At 40.5% G+C, this 24,199-nt stretch overlaps 1 protein-coding gene across 5 annotated transcripts; it reads right to left on the reverse strand.

The window, feature by feature from the left end:
• Positions 1–1,775: 1,775 nt before the first annotated feature.
• KLHL8 (kelch like family member 8) lies at positions 1,776–18,602 on the reverse strand. Of its 5 annotated transcripts, none has more exons than XR_015744052.1 (10): positions 16,386–16,522; positions 11,345–11,652; positions 8,912–9,460; positions 7,445–7,631; positions 7,131–7,274; positions 5,533–5,644; positions 4,535–4,703; positions 3,994–4,149; positions 3,178–3,379; positions 1,776–2,096 (listed from the first exon to the last, which is right to left on the reverse strand). XR_015744052.1 is itself a non-coding variant. In XM_087935886.1 (10 exons), the coding sequence occupies exons 2-10, from the start codon at positions 11,543–11,545 to the stop codon at positions 1,973–1,975; spliced, it is 1,848 nt and encodes a 615-aa protein (XP_087792012.1). In that variant the 5' UTR covers positions 11,546–11,652; positions 18,501–18,602; the 3' UTR covers positions 1,776–1,972. The 5 variants fall into 5 exon arrangements, 4 of the variants coding, with proteins under 4 accessions (XP_087792012.1, XP_087792011.1, XP_026554124.1 ...); XM_087935886.1 differs by lacking the exon at positions 16,386–16,522 and adding an exon at positions 18,501–18,602 and having other exon boundaries at positions 3,990–4,149; XM_087935885.1 differs by lacking the exon at positions 16,386–16,522 and adding an exon at positions 16,572–16,928 and having other exon boundaries at positions 3,990–4,149.
• Between the last annotated feature and the right edge of the window lie 5,597 nt (positions 18,603–24,199).

Consider the following 24,199-nt stretch of genomic DNA (forward strand, 5'->3'; position numbering starts at 1 on the left):
AAGAAGCTTCTTGGATGAGAAGTGAAATGTCTTCAGTTTTGTTCTTAAAAGCAAATTTATGAACTAAAGAAGCTTCTTGGAGGAGACAGTCACCTTTTGAAAAAGCACCTTTGGGGCATCCATGACCTGGATGACTGAGAATCTCCATAGGAATTCACAGAAAATGCTTTTATCTTCCTGTTGCAGCTAAACATACTGATCCTTTTCTCAAACTGGAAATTTTGGATCCAGTATAAAAAGATACAGTAATCAAGATTAATCATTAGTCCATGTAATCTTCCCCCAAACTGATACCATGCAGATGTGCTGAAATACAGCGTCAACTCCATACCATCTTCAGGGAGAATAATCACTGTTGTTATCCATACATCTCTATGCCACAAGATTAGATTTTAGATTTCACTACCAATATTAAATTGAACACAAACGCCACATCAAATCTAGCGAATTATATTTTTTTTCAACAAAAGGGGCCCGACTTCTGTGCACATTTATAGGGATGTCCTGTAAATAAATAGAAACATCTGGTTTGGTCCAATGGGGCATCTTAAACCGCTAAGTCAGGTTGCTGGCTTTTCACGGCCTTCCTTTGTTTTTTAGAAGCTATTTTTTTAGAAGCTATTCTCAGCAAGTGGGGAATTAAAATGAGTTTGCATGTATAATGCAAACGAGGAACTTCTAATAGAGCAGCTGAAATGTGACTGAAGCAGTGTGGGTGAGATCCAATCTCACTGCCGGTACCACAATTGAAAAATACAATTAGTTCAAAAGGACCAATGCAATAAGGAGAAATTGCACTATGTTAAACAGTTTCATACCTACTTAGACAAAAATTGAAATTAGTGGCACATTTGAGGTCCACTAATAGTTTTAACTTATCCAGAATTAATTTCACCTCCAAGTATCTATTTTCATACTTCCCATCAGCTATGGCACTCTGCTCCAAGCAATTTCAGTTTCATGTTCACAAAGTTCACTTCCCATAGATTCTGTTGTATGGAATTGTCTACTGGTATTTTTTCTACCTCACTCATGTTTCTCGCCACAGTTCTTTCATTCTTCAATTTTTCTTTATCTATTTTTCCCAACTTTTATTCATATGTATTATATTCAGAGTCACATTCTGGGTAGCTTACAAGATTAGAAACACACAAACCCACCAAAAATAACTCTCTGTTGCCCAAGGTTGAGTCAACAATGGATTCAAAGTGTAGAAAGCCAACACTGTAGTAAACTAAGGGCAACTTGCAAGCGGGATACGTGGAAGTTAATTGAGCAAATGTGATAAAAAATAACCCGAGTTGAGATAGTGACATTGCATGAGTAAGAAATGTTCTGATTTCATCCTTAGAGTATTTTTCCCTTTTATAATGTGACAGTCCCTCGTTCTTGTTTCTCTTGAAATGGGAAGGTTGTGGCACTGCTTTTAATAGGCAACCATATACCTGATCAATTTCTAAAAACCCAGATAGCCATTGGCACTTTTGTCCATTGACTCTTTCACTGAAGACATTGTTTTTCCCAAAAAAGTCTTGCATAGTACAATAGTAGTAGATGTATACTTTATAGAGGTATTTGTGGGATCTTAGTGAATTCTTCTAATGTATAAGCATTTCAGAAGGTGTATTTGAGAAAACTACAAAATAAGATTCACAGATACTCATTCCATTCTGGAATACTTTGTAAGCTAATGACTGAAATGAAATCACTCATCAAATTATCTATGAAAATCAAGCGACACATTTTAAGCCTCCATTGAATGAATACATCTTCTATTTTTGTTGAATCCTTCTTTAATTTTTTTCAAGTTTTTATTGTAAGTAAATACTTTAAAACTTCCACAGCACTCAGATTGTCATACAAAAACTATCCTAGTATATTTACATATATTGCTTCAAACATTCAGAAGTCTTTGTACAATAGTAAAGGAGGCTTAAAGCATTTCACAACCTTTGCAGGCTTCAACCTAAATTCACATGCAGTCCACCACGTTGCTAGAACCTTGACCCATATCACGAATTTGACTGCTTAGGCAAGCGCACACAGCAACTCCTGCCCCAGCTCTGCAGTGAGACACGGAGCCCACAAGCTCCCACCTAAAAGAAAAGAAAAAGAAATGCAAGTCAAGTTGCTTTGCCTTTTCCTAATCTTAATGTGAGAAAAGTTAGTTTGCAGGCTAAATACACCTCAATCTCATGTACCAATTCAATTTAAAAATACTTTTATTTTGGGGGTCTATTTAAATACTTAAGTTGAAATTAAACACACGAAGAAAAATTTTCTGAAGTTAGAATAGTAAAGATCATTTTAGACAGAGATTGGAAATCACACCAATGCTAAGCCATTTCAGCAAAATGTGAATTGTTGTGAAACCGTGGTTCATAAATTATGACTGAGCTTGTTGTATAGCAGAGATGCACCCAACAAACTACAATTAAATAAATTATAATTCATGACAACATATGACTTCAATCACTGGATGGGATTTATACCACACTCATAAAGTATGGTTTGAATAACAATGGCTGAATTAACATAGCAAACTAAGCCAAAATGAGAACCAAAAATCACATGATGACATGACACAATGGATGAACCAATTTGTTTTAAAAAATCAGCCACTGAAAACAAAGAAGAAATTAGCATCTTTGTACACATTCTCCCCTAATAATATATAAACTCTTGAAAACAAAATTAAATATGCAGCTTTTAAGCTACAAACTTAATCCTGAAGAAAAGTAAGGCATAATGCCAATTCACACCTTAATGTTGCCTCTCTACTAGAGCAAGTGGTTGCTTAAAAATCAATACCTCAAGTTACTCCATACACAGGAACACTTGATCTTCTCAAGATTGATTCAAGGCACAAAATTTAGAGATTTGTAACAAATAAAAAAACTGCTTGCTGAGTAGTGTAAAAAACATGAAAATTGTATATTAAAACTGACTGTTATCAAAAGTCTTCCTACTTTTAATCAGACAATTAAGAAATGAACAAACCAAGAGTTGTGAAAAATCACCCAGTGATACCTTACAGAATGTAAAGAGTACTGAGGACCTTCCTTACGAATTGTTAAAGTAGCTGCATTATTTGCAGTATAGAGCTTTGCATGTGCTCTTCCACACTGTGAAGCGTGGCTTTCAAATGCTTTGAATAGAAAAAGGGCTTCAAATTACCTGTTTGCTACTGGATCAAAGGTTTCCACTGTGTTCAGGTAAGTGTTCCCATTATGTCCTCCAACGGCAAAAATTTTCCCCATTAATGTTGCTATGCCAACTCCACCCCTAGGAGTTGTTAGTTCTGCTACATATTCCCACTTATTAGCACGAGGGTCAAATCTCTCAACCGAGCTAAGTGGAGAATTGTCGTCAAAACCACCTGCACAAGAACATATAGAAAAGCACATATGTATGTATGTATGTATGTATGTTGTAGTTAATGGTTTTATAGCCCAACAATAGAGGAAGCATACCATATATTCTGTTATTCAAACAGCACCCAAATGCAACAGATCTGTTAAGAGAATTCTTCACACAAGCATTGATAGGTTTATTGTAAAAGATGGACTGCCCATCACAACTATTTCCACCCCAAGAAAAGCTATTACTTTACCCTACCATTTACAATTTATATTACCAGGTATAATAATGTTCCATGCATGTGGTAGAAACCCATGTAAGCAGAGAGATGGGGAACTGACTAGCAAGTAACTTGCTGACTAGCAAAAACTAACCCTCCAAAAGTGAACTAATCTGCTGAAGATTCTTCTCCTCATTCCCTCGAGCATTCAGGGATTCTGTTTGAAAACCAAAGAGACTCTTGTAGCCTAGCTGGCCAAACTAAGTCCTCAGAGTAACTCAACATGCCATGTCCAGCCCCCACACCTGGTGTCTTCTCTTCACCATAATCTGCTTCTGTTATTGAAGTTCAAGCAAAACTATGAGAATATAAGGAGGTCAAAAGTGAGAAGGGGCTGAACATTACTCACCTACCACATATAAACAGCCATGAAGTTCACTAACCCCATTGCCAGCTCTCCTCTGACCCATTTCTTTCACTTCTATCCATTTATCAAGATAAGGATCATATTTCTCCACACTAGATAGAGAAGCCACACCATCATTTCCACCAACGGCATATACATTATTCTGAAATGAGAAAAATAAGTTTCTATAAATTCTTATATACATAAACACATACTTTATCTTACATCACACGTATTAATTTACCTTTGCCAGGCTAAGTTTAACTATCTCACATTGAATTGTAAAAATAATGAAACAATACCAATTGTAATCCAACTAGATAAACTGAACCCTAGTGCTAAATTTTGAAAAATATTGAACTGTCTCAGGTGTTTATACTACTTGTTGCTGTATTTTCCTCACCTATTCCATTCCATGTCTTATTTACTATCAGAAAGTAGCCCCTGAATTGAATACAGTTATAGTTGAAGGACTCCATATTATTTTACTATTTCTGCTCTGGCAGGCAATGTTTGCTGTCCATTTCAAGGCTGCTCAAGAGACTCACCAGAAGAGCTACAGAACCAACTCCTCCGCGAGGGGTATTCATAGACGCAACTCCGTTCCACTGGTCCGATTCCATGTCATATCTTTCCACCTCACTGAAGCAAGTGTTATCATCTAAGCCTCCGATGGCATAAATCGGGCCTCCAAGAGAGGCGAGAGCAATTCCTCTCCTAGCAAAAAGCAGACTCTCACTTATCCAATGATAATTAAAAATAAAGCAGCAAATTTACTCATAAGGTGTATTTTTACACTCTCATCAGAAATACTGAGACACTTCCGGGCTGAAAGGATTGGCCAGTGGTATCACCATTGCCCTGGGGACGCCCAGTTGGGGGCTCCTTTCATGCCCCCAGCAGGAGCTGGAGTGAAGGACAAGAGCTCTTGGGTCTCGAACGCTAACCTCCTGCCCAGTTCCAACCACTGGAGCCACCCTGTTTCTTCTAAGGTATATCTAGTTTTATCTTTAATTCACTTGGGTAACAAAAGTCAACATGTAACGTCATAAAACCCAAATTTTATTTATTACAATGTCCCTTCTGCCTAATTTCCTTTATCACAATCAACTGCCAATTTTGAGAAGCTAGATTTTTTTAAAAAACATACATTGACTGAAATATATTCCTAACCAATTTTAGCTACAAATGACAGATCTAAGACAATTATACGATTGCTTTGCACTTTTTCTGATTTTTCTCCTTTTAATCAAAAAAGCCTCATTTATGTTTCAAATTTCCATCATTCTTTCCCCATATTGCAAATTTATTTTGGATGATGGTATTGTGTAGCTTTATATTCGCTGTGTTTAGATTTGTTGTTTTATCTACTTGCAGTTAGAATTTCTTTTGGTTGGATGGGTGAGATTAATAAATGAAGTAAAAAATGATGAGTATGAAGATACTTAGTGTGTTTCCTTACTTGGTCCATGAAGATTATGTAACAATGTCTCACGTGAATCCGCCCATTTCTGCCTAAGGAAGGCCCACCTCCAAATGTACCTACCTTTTGGTATTCATTGATGCTTTCATCATCCATTTATTTGTGAGAGTATCAAACACTTCCATGCTGCCTAGATGCTCATTTCCATCGTGCCCACCCACAGCATAAACTTTACCTGAAATAGTCAGACAATTTATGTCTTAAGAAGAAACATGACAGTAGCCCATCATCTTATTTTTATTGCTGTTTATCGCTATTACAATCTGCCTAGACATAGCCAGTTATAGTTAACAAATGTTTTGCCAAATTAACTGAAATGTTCCTTTTTTTCGCCCAGAAGGAACTTTTTCTTCTTGCATGATTTGCTGAATTAAATAGTTAACAAATGTAAATATTAGCACATGCTTTTCTATTCAAGCATTTAATCTATAGGTTATCATTACAATTCTTGGAGCAAATATCCATCCAATTTAGCATTTGACAATGGATTGGCTGGAAGAAGATCACATCGCTCTTATCCAGAAGATTAGTTGGACTAATGTCAAACAGAAACTTTGGAGAATACCACCGCCAATGTCCACCACCTGAGCTACAAATATTTTCCATCATTTCAAATTAATTTGACTTTTCTGATCTTTTCTCCATGTATGAAGACTTCTTTATTTGGTCATTTATTTAGGTCATTATTAGGACATTTGACCTAATAATTTTTTTTAATTCTGGCATTTTGCATTTCCTATTTTCCAGTAGTATGTTGCTACAGAGTCCTCTTAACAATCTCCACCACGTTTGTGAATTCTCGAGTATTTCTTCTAATGAAAAAGCATTATTAAGCAAAATTTTATTTACTAGTCCATTGCTGGCAAGCAAATATTTAGGGATAGGAAAAGTGCTATCCCAAACACAAGAAAGGGAAATCTGAAAGAAAACCAGAGGCTCTGTCAAGGGGAACCTATAAAAATACAAGGCTAGTTTTAGCAAAATCCATACTTGATCCAGGTGAAATTGCTGCAAAATATTCTAAATTATTATAAATGAATAATAAATTGAGCAAGTGTTGACTTATTTCCTTTGTCTGGTTCTTTTTAGCTAGTTTTAGGATTTGTGTGGAGAACAGATCACATTTTAGGTGCAATTTATATATTCTGTATTATTTATGCAGAAATATTAAAAAGTCAAAAGCATTCACAAACTTTTAAGCACTGCTGCATGCATATGTACATGAAAAACACAAACAATACAAATTTGCTTGACAGAAAGAGCTTGGTATATACAGATGGGGTAAATTTTATAAATGGAGAATTATAAGTTATAGATATTAGTAATTCATTGTTGCTCTGGTGCCATTTTTGGAATGTGGTTTATGGCAAGCATATATAGACATGACTGATGCACAAACCAATGTACGTGTCTCATAAGCAATTTATTACAGGGGATTTCCTAGGTTGAAAAAGTGGGAAGTTGTATATTATACAGGATATTAGTCCTATTTTTTCCCCTTAACTACCCTTTTTCTGCTTTGCTTTTGTGGTAATCATCTTAAATTCAGAGTTTTCTTCCTCCTCGGAAAATACAGTGATTATAGGGTAGAGAGAACGGCTGAATCATGAGCTACAATAGAATACACCATTCTTTGAAAATAGAATTTTCTTCTTACGAACCTCCCAGAGAGATGACTCCTACATGCCTCCTTCTACTGTTCATTTCAGGACCAAAAAACCAGCTATTTTTATTTATCGAGTAGCATTCAATACTGCGAAACGGTTCACCTGATCCCCCACGCCCTCCAACACAGAAAAGGACACCTAACAGGAAAAAACAAAATGGAGAGTAGCTTCTTTGATAACATTTAAATTAATTAATAAAATTCAGCGGCTTTCAAATAAAGCACTCACTGAACTCATTAACAGGATTTCACAGAACAAGAAATTTTCAAATCTATACCATCGGTGTATCAGGAAAAAAATAAAGATACCTGCTGTGTGTTTCCTTGGCGTTGTCCGAACAGAATATTCAAAATCGGGTACCGTATGACTGCTTAAATGAAGGTGGTAGTTTCTTGCTTCATCTAACAAATCTCGGCATTTTAAGTTCTGCTTGACTATTTGTTCTTTTGCAACAACTCCCATCAGGAAACAAACAGGTAACAGAGGGAGGCGTACCTAGGGGAACAAACATAAATGATGAATTGAACAGTACCAAGATCGAAATGAACATCTTTCCATTTCACTTTGATCAATGAGAGAATGCCAGGCTAGCGCAATTTCATTCTTACTACATTATCTAAGGATATGGGAATTTTGCCTACTCTGACCAGATAACTGGCATGGTATCAGCAATGAATTTCAAGAATAACCTTTTTATTTATCAACAAGCCTGGTTGGTTAACCTAGTCTTAATTTTATTTAGCCAGTGCAAGGGTACAATATGCGCATTTCATTTGGACAACACTGCAATGCAAGTTCAGACTGGAAGGAAGCACTTTGAACAACTACAGATGCTACCCAAACCACTTTCCTAATGGCTTACTTATTGAAGAAGTCCTGAAAGAACTGAATATCTTTTGAGCTAAATAGCCAAAAATCTGCAAATATAAAGCATTTTAATCATCATGCAGCAAAGATCAGGTCCATTAATGACCCTACCAGCTACTGTCATTTCTTCAAGATGAACTACAGAAATTGTCTTACCTTAATAGCACTATATGGAGAAGGAATATCCTTGAGGACAAATGACAATAAATGTAATTCCAATGCCCCTATTAAGCATTCTTTGGTCATCCTACCTCTATGCTGCAAGTTGTTATTTACATAATTATATAGTGCAGGACTGTCAATATTGAACAAAAGCTGTAACAACAGTGACAATCTTCTGGCTGCTAATTTTCAACCTGGAGACCTAGGCTAACCTAATGTGTACCTGGATGGGAGAACACTGGGACATATGAAGGAGTAGGCTAGGTCAATGGAATCTATTTGCATACTGTCTCCAAGTCTATTATTCTTCCTATTACTTATCTCCTCCTACTTATGACTATAACCTTGTACCTTTATTATTTATATTATTCAGTCTGCTAGTATGATTGCTTATTTAGTGTCCTACAATCTTCACCAAGTACTGTATCTTATGATTCTTGATGAATGTATTTTTTATGTACACTGAGAGCTTATACACTGAAGACAAATTCATTGTGTGTCGAACCACATTGGCCAATAAAGAATTCTAAATGGACATAATCTACCGTAATCTACTGTAAAAGCAAAGGGTATCTATCTTTTTGGCTAAAGTTAGAGAACCAATTGTGCACAGTTTATACATATATCACCAAAGCTGCATAAGGAAAAATACGGCTGCTTTCAAGTACCATCATCAATGAAAAAAAAATGAGAAAAACAATATAGGTATTAATAGGACTTTTATCCTACTCTCATGTGGTTCTTACCTGAGCAACTATTTCATCTAACCATAAAGCATGGTGCTGGGGATTGGCCAAAAGCCATTTAATAGCAGCACAATAAACTTGCTTTTCATTCTCAATGCTCAGGTCATTTGAAGACAAGAGTTTATGAAGGTGCTGAGGTGATACACTCACAAAGTCTTCACATTCCACCACTTCAACAAAGTGTTCACAGGCATAGTGGTCAGCCATGTCCATCAAGTCAATACGGTTGTGACTCTCTGCAAAGACCCTCACTGCCAGGCAATTTGAAGGGTGAAAATGCCGCTTCATGTACTCACAGCAAGCTTTGGCCACTATCTCCACTTGCAGAATGCAGGCAGCATATAAGAGAGGCTGGACATTGTCAACTGTCAGCACTAGCTGGGAGGAATACACAAACTTGACCAAGTCTTCAATGGCATCACCGTCAAAATCTTTGATTTCAATCAAGGATTGTTTAGCTTCTGCCATTTCCGAAAGAAACATGGCTCTGAAGTAAGGTATAGCACAAGCCAGGACAAGCTTATGACAGGTAATCAACTTTGAGCCCACCTGGAAGTAAAACATATGAGAATGTTAACAGTAGCTCACTTTAGCGTAAAGCAAAATGGGGACAACTGCAGCTAAATAAATTTATTCAGTGTCTTGAACACTGAGGAGTGTTTTAAAACATACATTCTACTGATATTGTTCTGACCCCACAAGAACTGATCCTAGGTTGAAAATATGTTCTCAAGCCCAGAACGTTCTAGTAATACCAGGATAGCTGATCAAACTCAAATTTCAAAAGTGAATTTACAAAAACAAACCAAGGTGACAAAATAAGTATTGGAGTTGGAATTCAGGTGCCCTCCATTATTTAGTTAAAATACTTTGGCTCATTATTTAAAGAAACCCACAAGATCCACAAATAAAATAGAATGTATGATAATACGGTATGTTTCATTAATATGTCAGTAAAGTTCTTGCAAATATTTTCATTTTGCTTCTACTGTTAGAAAGTGTTACTTATCTCACTGGTATACGTTTTTCCAGTTTTCCCTTTTTTTCTTCTTACCTGAGCATGATTGAAGTATTACTTTCTATTTTAAGGGTCCCCAACCCCTGGACCAGTCCGCGGCATGCCAGAAACTGGACCATGCAAAGCCCTATCTGTGGGATGCAGGTAGCATTTGAAACCATGCCCACTCTGGTCCACGGAAAAACCTCTCTTCTTGGAAACGGTCCCTGGTGCCCAAAAGGTTGGGGGCCACTGTTGTATTTTACAATTAATGATCAGCAGATTTGTTCTGTTTCTGAATCAGCTGCCCTTTTCATTTACAGATAGCTGAGACAAAACTATCACTGTATCTACTTGATGCCTCTATAATTTTTAAAAGCTGTATGATAAATTATACGCATGAAGCAGTACATCTTTTATGTTAATGACTTTTCTGCTTAACCATTTGCTAAACTACTGGGTGCAAAAAAACATTTGTTCAGCTATAAACTGTTTATAATTATTTGTCCAACACATTGTAAACCATCGTAGTTACCACACCTGTTCTTCATTTCAAATAAGAACCCCCCCCACTCTTTTAACATGGGGATTATGGAAGAATCCCTTATTTGTGCAAAAAATCTCGGTACACTTAAGTTTTTATCCTACAAGTTCATTTAATGGTATATTTCATGCCAGCTAAATGAACTTGTCTAGGTACTGAATTTCTAATAACCCTGTTTCCCTAAAAATAAGACCCGGTCTTATTTTTTTATTTTTTTATTTGCCACCAAAAAAGGCATCAGGTCTTATTTTGGGGGGAGATGTCATCCACTCAGTCACCTCACTTGCGCATGTTGCCTCTGGCCTCCGGATCAACCCGAAGCTCTGTTATGGGCTGCAGAGGCCTTCAGGAAAGCCTTGCCGGCTGCAGAGGAAACAGGCTGGCAAAGGCAGCGGTCAGGATGTGTGAGGCTTGGCTGCAACAGACCAAAGGTAGGGCAGCTCCACCTCCACCTCCCCATCCCAACTCTAGCTTAATTTTTACCTGTGGAGTGGGCAGGGTCTTAATTAGGACTTATTTTGGGGGGTAGGGCTTATATTGGGCGCATGCATAAAAAATCAAGCTAGGACTACTTTTGGGGCAGGTCATATTTTGGGGGAAACACGGTAGTTATACATTCTTAAATTAGACAGAAAGTTGTTGGTTTTTTCATTTGTGTTCAAATCCATCATTACAGAGCCACTGCAAGATTCCAACAAGTACTAACTGTCCTATTAGAAGATTTCTAGCAACTTTTAAATAAAAAAGAGTGATATAAAGGCTTGAAATTCATTCCCAATCAGTCAGTGGCAACACAAGTGATGAAAAGCAAATACTTCTCCTAGTACTTCACAAAATACATGGGAAATTCCATACAAAAATTCAAAATCATATAGAAAATATAAATCACTACCTTTAGTGTCACGTCACAAAGCTTCCCAGATTCATAGAAATGGAGAAGAGAGCTGTGAAAATCCTTCCAAGCTTCATTGGCTTCAAATACAAATGTGTCTTCTTCCCCATCACCATTCAAAGGTGTCCTTTCCTGCTTCTGATGCCTTCTTCCTGTCACCGTACGCTTTCCTTGCTCTGGGACCAACGATTCAGAAGCCATTAGCTGTTTATCTTTTTCCACGAGTACTGTTAGTCTCCATGAAAAGATCCAGCACACATCCTATTATGCACACCAGCTAAGATCCATTTGAGTAGAGCCAATATCTTCTGATTTAAAACAAAACATAAAACAGGTTAGGTATTTATCTCAATGACATGCCTGAAACACATATTTCCAGAAATACTTTGCCAGCTACTATTCTGCTTCTTTGGACAGATCAATGCAAATAAATGGAAAATCAAGAAAGGGTCTTATAGTTTTCAAATCAAATTAAAATTAATAGGTTTTGAAAAGAGACAATCAAGGAAGGCTAAATTATGCACTACCTTCAACATTTAGAGGAAGCTCATGATGCATATTTTCTTTATATGCTGACAAAGGACACATGAGGGTCTGCAGGTCTATTCAGTATAGCATGAAGAGAAAAATAACTGCAAATTAGCAGCCTTTCTTATTAACAAGAAGTAGATCATGTCACACTGACATTTGGAAGGGGGGGCATTTTACTGAACTGAGAGTCAAAACCCTGGATGCAAACAGTTTTCTGTCCTGACATGTGAATAGTGTTTAGTCAAAATCCAGGATAAATGAAGAACTGTGAATCAAAATGGTAATTACTGCTCAGAAGAGATTAGATACATTTTATTATAGATATGTAAATTTACTTTTTTACTATTTAACCCGACTACACCAGTGGGGACAGTAGTACTGCTGGCCATAGTGGTGCTTGGTTTCCAAAGTCCATGCTGTACCCAGTTCCTCTGGGGTCACCTATTGTGGGCACTGACCCTGGGTGGGGGCAGAGGTCACGGGGAGCTATAACAACATTGGCTTTAAGCAGATGTGTGCACACCTTACTTGAGGCCACCTTTTTAAAAATATATGTTATAAATTTAAATATTTAATAATACATTTCTTAGTGCTTAACAAACATTGTGTTGTCATTTAATTTGCTTAACAATACAGATTACATTCTTAATCTCCACCCATTTTTTCCAACCACTGGTAAAACAAATTCCATGTCCATTCCATGATAATATTCTGTATCTTTTCTGTTTAATTTTCAATGTAAGTCTATCCATTTCTGCTCTTGCGACCACCTTTTCATTTACAACACGGGTGTCAAACTCGATTTCATTGAGGGCTGCATCAGGGTTGTGTTTGACCTCGGGGGGCCAGGGTGGTGGCAGCCATGGTAGGCGTGGCCAGCTTGATGCCACTCATGTCGAATGGCCTGGGGATCCACTTTTGCTCGTAGTTTGTTTTGCTGGCACTCTGCCAGCGAAAACAGAGCCTCCCCCTCCGGGCTCCATTTTCGGCTGTGATGGCCTCCTACAGCCCTCTACCAGCGAAAAGGGCAACCCTCCTGAGCACTGTTGTCGTTGGCAGAGGCACCGCGGGCCGGTCCTTCACTGTTTCCAGAGTGGCCCCACGGGCCAGATCTAAGCACTCCACAGGCCGGATTCAGAGCCTGGGCCTTGAGCTCGACACCCCTGATTTACAGTAACACCCCCTTTTCCCTACCGTGCTCTGAAGCACCTGCAAAGTGGGCAGTCGTTCCTCTTCCTACTCTCAAATTTGCAAGGCCAGGCTGCCTCTGAAAAGAGGCCCCTCCTGACCAAGCTTCCCTCCAGGTTTCTCACTTACAGAGCTGCAAAAAGCTTAGCGAGAAGGAAAGTGGCCGGGCTCCAGAACTGGTACTATTTCCAGAGTGAGCCCAATGTTGGGCCTTTCCTGCCCTGGCTGGCTGGGAGAACGGGAGAGACAGCGGCCAAGACAGGTAGTCCTCAACTTGCAACAGTTCATTTAGTGACTGCTCAAAGTTACTACGACACTGTGACTTATGTCCGTTTTTCACAGTTGCAACCTTTGCAGCCTTGTGATCAAAATTCAGATGCTTGGCAACGGGTTCATATGTATGACCGTTGCTGTGTCCCAAGGTCATAGGATCACCTTTTGTGACCTTCTCCCAAGGAAAGTCAATAGGGAAACCAGATTCACTTAACAATTGGGTTGCTAACTTATCAACTGCAGCAATTCACTTAACAAGAAAAGTCAAGAAAAGTCATAAAATGTGGCAAAACTCACTTAACAAATGTCTCACTAAACAACAGAAATGTTGGGCTCAATTATGGTCATAAGTCAAGGACTACCTATAAATGGCTTTTCTCCCAAGGATGCCCTGTGAGTTCCATACCTTCTGCTGAAAGGATTTCTGGGATGCTGAGGTAGCAGGGGTCAAATACAATTGTATTTAGAGCCCGCTTTCACTGGCAGAGCACTTGGGCCACCACAGGCACCCCTGACACGAGTGACACCAAGGTGGCCACACCCACCCTGGCCACGTCCATTCCAGCCCTGCCCCCCCAAGGCCAAACACAACCCTGATGCAGCCCGCAATGAAACTGAGTTTGACGCTCCTGATCTAGGTGAACAACAGTTAAATTGAGGCAAGGCTAGAACTGTAGAATTAAATGCTTCAGCAAATTCATTTCAGGATTTTATCTTTAGAATCAGCCCTGGAGTTGGAACAGACTTTTTTTTTTCCACACGCAAATCGATTCCAAATTCCACTTGCTTCACTCCCAGCTTCTACATTTTCCTGAACTAAGGCTAACCTTTGACATATGCATCAAGGAGAGGAATGTTAAATGACAGAACAAGCGCTCCCTGACTCTTGTTGATGAGTTGTACTCCCTGAGTTGTAGATTTTGTGATCTACAACTCAGCAGACCAAGTCACTATTTCAAGGCAATACTACACCAAAGTGGAAAGAATGGAGAAAAATATGTATGCTATGCATACGAATGGAACAGTACTTTCTTCTAGTTTGAATATGATTGATGGCATATACACCCACACATCCACCAATGGAATTAGATATTAATCAATATATCCTCTGTAATAAAAATGATATATCTCTATCAATTTAAAACAATGCTTACTAGAAAATCACATTAGATAAAATAACATGTGCCTGAGCATAAAAAGATCAGTTTTGTGATTTTAGTCCTTTGGCTTTAAGCAGGGAATTAGAGAGGACTAGATTTCTTTAGGCAATCAATTTTGCAATAAAGGTGAATCAGGTAGTTCTCTCTTTGATACTACAGATATGACTGAAAGTATGCCTGGGAGGCCAATTCACAAGAACAAAGGTAAGTTTACATGCATGTAATTGATGTCATAATCTGCTCTCAAACCATGCCAGATTTTTTAAAAAGATTATGCCAGACTTTTAGCTGAGTCTAGAAAGTGATCATAAATCTGTACAACTGATACAAAATTGAAGTATTATATACTGTACAATATTGTCTTTACAACTCAAACTAAGTGATCTTTCACAATAAAATATACTTTTTAAAATATAAGATATACTGGAAAACTATGCTGCTTTGATGGAAATGAGCATATCTTACATCTGCAAGATCTCAAGAATGAACCATTTATGTTGGGAGCAGTTGCAATAACGTTTGATATTTTGGGAAATTCCTGGCACACAGGAGATATTGCTAATACAAAACCGGCAATCCTAAATAAGATAATAGCTCAAAAACCAATGCCATACCCTTCTCAACCAGCCAGCCAAGGCATATTGTAATAGGCATCTATGTAACTTCCTTTCATTGAGTTCCTAGGTCAAGTAACTATAAATGTTTTACAGACTTCACTGAAACCAGGAAGCAATTAACAGTGGAGCAATTCTGTTAGGCTAGTAACATGAAACTTCAGTCAGCAGTATGTGTAATAGATTAAAATTATCTCCTCCCTTTTATTGTTCATTCAGAGGTCATCATTCTTAGCATTCATCATCCTTTTTTCATATTGACCCATCTTCCTTCTTGAAATTATAGTCCATTACTTTGTCATTCTCTAAAAGCTCATATATGCTTCACACAGACAGTATCTGAAACACTCTCTTAAGTCAGTTGGTTTCTTATGCATTTTTCCTCATATCCTGCATTACATCATCTTGGGAAATTTTAATATTTTTTTTCCTGTATACACTAATAGAGACCTGGGTCCTTCACACCCCATAGTAAAATGTTCTCCTTCATCCAAGCAGACCTTTCCCCACCTGATTTCCAAAGACACTTTCTATCCATTCACACACACACACAAAAAAAAAACATAAATGCAAAAAGTAACCCTCCCAGGTTTAACACAACCCCTTCAGCCTTTCTTTCTCAACCTTGGCTTCCCAGATGTTCTTCAGCCACTATTCCAAACCAAGCCACTATGACTGTAGATCAAGAATGGAGCTGTTAGCCTGACACCCCTGCCTTTTCATCCAACAGTTCCACCAGTTTCTTTTGAAGCTACAAAGGGCAGTTTAAAAAAAGCAACTTTTTGGCCATTGTTCACACCTGCGACCCTTACAACATCCCCGAGATGGCCCTGTCCCAGAGACACATGTGATCACCTTTTGCAACCTTCAATGGGGAAGTCAGACTCACTTAACGACCGTGTCGCTCAATTAACAAACACCAAGAAAAACCGCAAAAACGGGACCAAACTCGCTGAACCCATTTCTCTCACTTAGCAGTAAATTCTGGGCTCGGAGGACCACCTGGACACTGTCAGCTGAGACTCTCCTCGACCCCATTCCCACCCCACTCCTCCATGTTTGATCCCGCTGCGGGAGGAAGGCATGCTTTTTGAAGGAGAAAAGTTGTCTCTGGGCAAGTACAGAGTGCCTTCCTCTCGCGAAGACATATGGTGGGGTGGGGGAGCCAAACGCCCAGCCCTCTCCCCTTTCGAGGTGCAGAGAGCCCCGTCGCCCTCTCGCTGAGCCTCCTTCCCTCCCTCACAAGACACAGGCACCCGCACCGAGGACAGTTACCGTCAAAACGCCAACGAGGATGCGCATGCGCCGCGGTTTGGCGCGGGGAGAAGTGGGCGGGGTGCAGAAACCCCAAGAAACAAACTTGAGGGAAGGTGGAGAAAGGGATAGAGCGTCTGCGCCCCAGAGCTTAAAATCTGCTGGTTTGCGCATGCGGGTCTTTTGGTGCCGTTAGAGGCTCCTTACCGTTCTGAAAGAGAGAGAGAGAGAGACGAGACTTATCACCGCCAAAAGAGAGTTTTCTTTCCTGCGCATGCGTTGCGGTCAAAGGATTGTTTTGAGGTGCGGAGATAAGGCATGATGGGAATCGTAGTAATGTCCGGAGGTGAAGCAAATTAAGCGCCTCGTTCTCCGACCTTGTCAAAGTGCAATTCCTCCCCTAGGAGCCCTCCGCTTGTACGACAGTTTGAATCCTCATGCACAATAGCAATCATCATCATCTGAAGCTTATTGAAAAAAATGGCAGGCAGTCCCCCCGAGGTGGGGAAATCCTAAAGGTCACAATGGTATCCAAAATGTGCGATCAAATCTCTGCCTCTTGTGCTTGTGGCTGCCCTTATCAAGGGGCGGGGTTTCACACACAGAGAGAGTCTGCAGATCTTTCTGCAAAATAAAAATAATTTAAAGGGAAAGAATCGTGATGTAATCTCCCAGAAGTTTCCCCCAGCCACGGAGATGCCAAAGAGTGAGACTCAAGAGGAGGCTTGCAAAAATATTAGCTTTTTTCTATTCTTTGCCCAAAGCAAAATGTCTGGGTGTGAATACTATGTCCAAAACATACAGACAAAATGCATGAAAGGAATAGCCACACCCTGCGAGAGTGGCTCAGAGTATTATATAAATTTTACACTATGCCCTCCCATTCCTTATCCATGGAGCGTTCTTCGTGCTCTGTCCATACTTTGTTATTTTACGCAGTATTCCTTCTACTTTTGTGTTCGTGCTCCTAGGCAGCCCTCCACCCCTATCTATGGAGCAGGATGTTCCTGGGAATTGTCTCCAAGGTTGTGTCTAGCTCTGAAGCAAATTGCAGAGGTGAGAAACCAGATAGAAAAGGATACAATTTTCTTCTAGAATGAATTCCTAACAAATGATTTCCACCCTTAGCAAAATAGTACAAGCACCTTCTTTAACAGAAGCAAAGAGCAAAGGTTAGACTGATTCATGTCAATATGTCCTTTCAGTAATTAAATAAGAAAAGCAAAAGTGATAAGAAAAAAGACATAAAGGAGCAGATACCAATCTTTACAGCAGTTATAAATGCATTTACATTTTATTCTTTCTGAGCTTACACCATGGCACTCTTCTTTTCATATTCTGCATTTTCTAATCAAACCCATAAATCAAAAGTTCATTTTTTTTGTTTTCAGCCAAAACTCCACAAAGGGGGTCCAATCACTAATGTATGCAGCTATTATCCATTCCCTTATCAAACATGAAGATGGTCATCTTGGCAAATTCTGTCATCTTCACCAACCAATCTTCCATTGTGGGTATTTCAGAGTCTTTCCGCAACCTTCCAGCTCTTCAGAGAAAGTAAATACAGAAAGATGGTTCTCTGTTGCTCAGTATCATAGGGGCATCTAATGATGCTAATGTTGTTGGAAGGAAGTAATTTTGCAAGTCACCTAGAGATGCCATGAAGTTAGACTAATGTTTTGTTAAAATAAACATAAAGTAATATGTGATTGCTTCCTATATTCTATGTTGTTGCTGCTATACTATTACTATGACAGTTATTGCTATAATATGCTATTATTCTTTAATTACTATGACAAATGTTTACACTAAATTATATTACTATTACATGTACAATATGCTATTACTGTTCAATTATCATTACCTTTTGCTCTGTTCTCTTCCAAAACACACATCTCACCCCACACCTATGTCAAAGTTGCAGTGCTATTGGCAACTCTACTATGCTGCTGCTGGAAAGCAGATTCAAGTGGGAGGGAAAGAAGGCAGCATAGGTACCTGCAATTATTTCAAGCAATCTGCTATTCCAGAGGGTCCAAATAAAGTTAACATAGCTCAGGTAGACCTTGGCTCCAAAAAGACAGACTTTGAAAAGTTATAACTTCTTTTGCCATACTTAACATATTTTCATCTTACCTTTCCCTCTCTGTATAGACAAGCATGTGCATTCAGATGGATGCCCTGCCTTCACTGGGGACTATAGGAAGACCTCACAGAATTCCTTGGAAGTCTTTTAAAGACTGAGTTTGTGCCACATTTGGAACTAGATTGTCTCATGTCACTTCTAGCATCTTGATGTCATTGAATCATTTATGACTAATGTTTTCCATCTGCTAACAATTGGTGAGTACTTTGTTGCAAAATCAACATTTAGTTAGTTTACTTTATTGTTGTTGCACCTCATACAACGAAATCAAACACCATCTTCAGTGCATATCATTGCCATAAAAATAAACACAAACACACATCCTTCATACTCCACACATTGAACCGAAAACCGCCGACACTGCACTATACAATAGAATTGCTGCCCTGGGATAGAAGCTGTTTTTCAGCCTATTTGTCCTTGTTTTTATTATCCTGTGCCGTCTGCCAGATGGTAATAGTTCAAAAAAAAGGGTGCCCAGGATGAGATGGATCTTTGAAAATATTTTGAACTTTCTTAAGGCAGCGGGAGCTATAAAGCTCTTCCAAAGAGGGGAGAGGGCAACCCATGATCTTCTGGGGCAATGATGTTAACCCTCTGGAGCGCTTTGCTATCTGCCCCTGTGCAATTGGCAAACCATACAAAGGTGTAGTAAGTTAAAATACTTGTACATTTAAGTTACTTGTACATTTATTGACTGCTTTCTTCCCAGTTTTTCCATGAGGTATCTATAGAAAGATAAGACAATAATCTTTAATCTCTGCTGAGTTTGCTTTAGTCATATTGTATTGACCTACTAAATACCACCATGGACATGCTCTTTACATAGTTATTGTACAATTCCACTCATTTTGATTTTTTTCCCCACCTGTGTCTATTTCAGCAAATAAATCAACAACGATTTAACCTCTGTGCTCTAAAAACAATGCAAACTTTAGCATAAAAGCAATAATCAACAAATAGCAAAGGAAAACGCCAATGTCCCAGGAAACAACCAACAGCATCCAGAGCTACAGGAGATTTAGATAGGCATTTGTAGTCCATAGGGCTCTTGTTAAGAGAGAAAGGACATACCATTCAGAATTATGGGGGGCGGGGGGGACTTATGACACTGCTATTAGGACTGGAATTGATGAGACAGACAGCAGTGTCTGCTTTTCAAGAAGGGCAGGAATCTGTAGTAAGTGCAGTTCACAACACTGAAGCTTAGGCTACAGTATATCTGGGAGCTTCATCTGGCATTAAACATGGATGACAGCCATGTCCTGGTCTCCTACAACTGGGCAGCAAGCCATGGTTCTGTACTAATAAAAGATAATCCTCTTAAATCACCCGTTATTTTGAGAAACACGAAAGAAGCTTTGCAGACATGGTTTAGTAAGCTACCTTGCCTGGCTTCTGGTGGTGCTCCACATCTTATACCCACCACCCAATGGTGGGTTTCAAATATTTTTACTACCGGTTCTGTGGGCGTGGCTTGGTGGTCGTGGCAAGGGAAGGATACTATAAACTCTCCAGTCAGAGGTGGTATTTGCTCGTTCTCCAAACTACTCAAAATTTCCGCTACCGGTTCCCCAGAACTGGTCAGAACCTGTTGAATACCACCTCTGCCACCACCTGATTTTGTAGGGGAAATGCTTTAAAAGAAGCCTATTAAACTTGTTTTGTAAATGTAGTCTCCATGCTCAAACCCATAAACAAAGTCACCAGTTTGAGGGGTGTTTTTTGATCAAGTATAGAGAAAGGCCACTGTCTCTGGTCCTTCCTTCCTTCCTCCTGTTGGAAGAAATAGCCTTCTGAGTTCAGTTCCAAGTGGGGAAGAAAGACACTGGAAACATGGTGACTGCTTGGAAAGATGATTTAATGGTGGGGAGGATCACATGCCTCGGGTGAAGAAATAAGGAAAAAGGGCTGAGATGCTGAGAGACCCTTAGTTTTATAACCTGTAGGGCCACACCTTAGTATTTCCTGTTCCTGCGCAAGAAATGTATCCCATTGGCTGTCAGACTCCCAGGGGGCGGGGGTCTTAACTAACTTTGTAGACTTCGTCTGGACCACTTGGCTTCACCTGAGTGCTGGCTAATGCAATCTTCCCAGGCCAGGTGGTGAAATGAGCAGAGGCCTTCGTTATGTAGAATACTCTGGCTTAGGCTTTAACTGCCCACCCATTAACAAAGATGGGGGAGGGGCTAAGTTTCTGCCTCTCTGAGTTTCTACTTTTCTTTTTAGGGGAAATATTCTGCCCTTTTAGTATATCCTAAAATATTTCATTTTCCTAGGAGGGGGTAGGTTTTAACTTCCAACATTCCCTCCCTCCCTCCCTCCTTTCCTTTTTCAAAGGGGATATGGTTGGCTCAAAAAGAGGGCTCCATTCCCCAACAAACATTATATTTGAACTTTTTAATCAGCAGAAGTGCGGCCCAAGGTGTGAAAGCCCTATTCTCTTACATAGTAGACCACGGGATTGGGTGCTACTAGGGGAGGCATCATTAGAATTGAAGTGATGGCAGAAGTTATGAAGCACATACCCTAATGCGGGGGGGAGGTCTTCAAACTTGACAGCTTTAAGACTTGTGGACTTCAACTCCCAGAATTCCTCCTCCAGTCATGTTAGCTCAGGAATTCTGGGAGTTGAAGTCCACAAGTCTTAAACTTGCCAAGTTTGAAGAATACCCCTTGCCCTAATGCCACGGGACCAGTGTGTGAAGACCCCAAAGTCTTCTGAAAGGGGAGGTTTGAGAATTCCAAACCTACAAGGCTCAACAATTTGCTAAAGCTTGAAATGAGACCAGGAGAAAAAAGAAAGGACAGGCAACTATTAAAAAAGAAGCCGGGGGTAAAGGAAATGCACTGTTTTATTTTTTTATTTTCTATATTGTGCGGGGGGAGGTTATTGCTTTTCTTTTGTTTTCTATATTGTGCTTTTACCTCTTGTAAATCCTCCTCGCGCACCCTGCACTTACCTGCATCCAAAACGATCTGTGTGGGGAGGGGCGGGGAGGGGTGGGCGGGGCCCAGAGGTGGTAATTCAGCAGGTTCTGACCCGTTCTGGGGAACCGGTAGTGGAAATTTTGAGTAGTTCGGAGAACCTGCAAATACCACCTCCGACTGGAGATTTTTCAGTCACGCCCACCAAGCCACGCCCACAGAACCAGTAGTACAAAAATTTGAATCCTACCCCTGGTGGGGCCAGCCAGGAGTAGGATTTGGGGGTTCTCTGAACTGCACAGAATCTTAGCTAGAAGCTTTCCAGAACCCCTGTGTTCTGACCCACGCCCTTTTCCAACAAATCAAACACAATCCAAAAGGAACAGAAACCTTGTAATGCTTTTACAAAATAATTAGCTGTGATAAGCACAAGCCTGGCCAAAGTGACTTGCCAAAAGATAACAGACAAGAAATAATTGCAATACAAGAATCTTCAAATACAAACTTAGGATACTGGAATGTCCACGAGGCTGGAATTTCAAAACATCTTTGCCTTCTGCAAAGTATATTCCTTTCACAGCTGGCTTTTATCTTCCAGAAGGAGGGGCCATTATCTTGCAGCCTTACTCCCGAGTTGCCCATTCTGTTGTAGCTGCTCTTTCCTGAGAGCAACCCTGCGCTCACGTGCACTTGCCACAGGCTCCTCGGGAACCTCCTCATCGCTGCTGCCAAACCCCACAATCTCTGAAGGCAGCAGTTCACTCCTTAATGGTCCTGGCCCCTCATCTGAGTCCTCGCTCCCCTCAGCTATCCACACCTGTTCTGGCTAACCACAACACCCTGCGAACCCCCAGCAGCCCACCCCTGGGCTGCTTTCCAAGAGCACATCTCTCCTTTTCTCATCTAGGGTGAAATAATGTTCTCCCCTTTTAATATTTCCTAGAATATTTCATGTTTCTACGAGAGGGGTGGGTGCTAACTTTCTACAAAACAAACAAACATATACATGTAGTACAGTATTACAATATATAAGGTGATTCAGAACGAACGAACACCTGAATCAGCCAGCATCGCCCTTCCTCCCTAATCCCTTTCTTCATGGGTAAGGTTTTTAGAGTACACGCCCAAGGGCCAGGACAGTCTAACTACAATACAGGTTTTTGTAAGCCATTGTTTTGTAAGCCTCTTTGACTGGAAGGGTGGAGAAAAAAATGAATTCAATGAATAAGCGGAGAGTCATTTTTGATTTGCCAATTCAACGTTTCTTTTTATAGTAACTTCTCTTTATAGAGTAGTAACTTTGCGAGTTCTGTTTGAGAAAGCCTGATTGAATTTTACTCATTCAGTAATTATGTCCAGGTGTGTGCACAAGTGTGTGTGTGTGTGTGTGTGTGTGTGTGTGTGTTTAGATGTAGGCACCTGAAGAAAATGTTGCCACATGAAAGCCTCCTTTTTAGTGGTTTCTCATATGTTACTCAGGATAATGCATTCCATCCACATTTCATTTCTGTCACTGCCATCCATCGCCTCCATTTTTCCTGCTTAATCAATACCATTGTTCACCCAACATGGTTTGTGATTTGGGTTATTTTCTTGGTATCGCATCAAAATTAACTAGTCCAGTGGTCACCAACCGGTGGGCTGCAGCCCACTGGTGGTCCATGAGAAAATTTTGGTGGTCCACAAAGAAATGTCCCCTCCAAAGCAACCCCCCTCCCCAAAGCAATTAATCCAGGCTGTGTGGGAACACAAGGCTGCGCCACCCACATGGCCCTCCCACCCGCTGGCCCCCACCCTTTGGCCAAGCGCAAACCTTACCTTGAGTAGAGCCATGTGAGCTGGAACTGGAAGGTAAGACCAATGGCAGGGGAGGGAAATCCACCCCAGGGTGGTTAGCTGACATTGGTGGGAGAGTTGGTCCCATATTCCAGAGCTGCAGTAGTCACAGGACTGGCATGTGCACCGGTCTGCCTTGGATGAGCTGCTCCGAGATGACCAAAGGGCCAGTCTTGTGACTACTGCAGCTCTGGAATATGGGACCATCCCATGGGGGAGTTGGAAATCTTTGCCGTAGGGGCTGGCACCTGTAATGTACAAATTTGCAGGTGATGCAACGTGCAAAAAGCAACGCAGCCCTTGCCGGCCAGGACGAGGTAATGGTGCTATTGCGGCAAGAGGGGGCTGGCGGCACAGGCAGGCTGAAGCGGCGATGGAGATGGCTGGAAGGTATGGGAGCACCATGCTACTTGCATTTGCACAGCGCTTCCGCACCTTCCAGCTCGCCTCTCCTGGCCTGGGTTCTTCCTCGATGGCTGCAGCTGTAGGGATGCCCCGGGGCAGGAAAAATACCGGCTGGTGGTGGTGGGAGGCAGCAGAGTGGGAAAGTCTGTGCTCGCCATCCAGTTCAGAGGCTCGGAATGGTGCAGCGTTGGCAGCGTCAGTTTTGTTGTCCCTCTCGGTGATCAGCTCTGCCAAGGGTGGGGCACAGTGTAACGGCTAGGTGCCCGGAGCCTCTTCCTCTGACCTGGGTTTGTTGCTGGTGATACCCCGCCCCATGGGGAGAGCCAAGTACGTGCGCGCTCCAGGGAAGTGGTGGGAAAAACTGCTTGGAAGTGGTGGGAAAAACCTGGAGCTTAGCCTCAGGTAGTCCTCTTGATGTTGCCTGGTTATTAGGAGCCCATCTTCCTCAATGTTTTTTTTGGTCTGGGCATCTGACCTTCGCTTCCAGCTTGTTACGGGACCTCTGAGTTGGGTTGAGCTG

The sequence above is a fragment of the Pseudonaja textilis genome, chromosome 6, assembly GCF_049901715.1.
Source record: "Pseudonaja textilis isolate UNSWEBS1 chromosome 6, rPseTex1.2, whole genome shotgun sequence".
Taxonomy (NCBI): domain Eukaryota; kingdom Metazoa; phylum Chordata; class Lepidosauria; order Squamata; family Elapidae; genus Pseudonaja; species Pseudonaja textilis.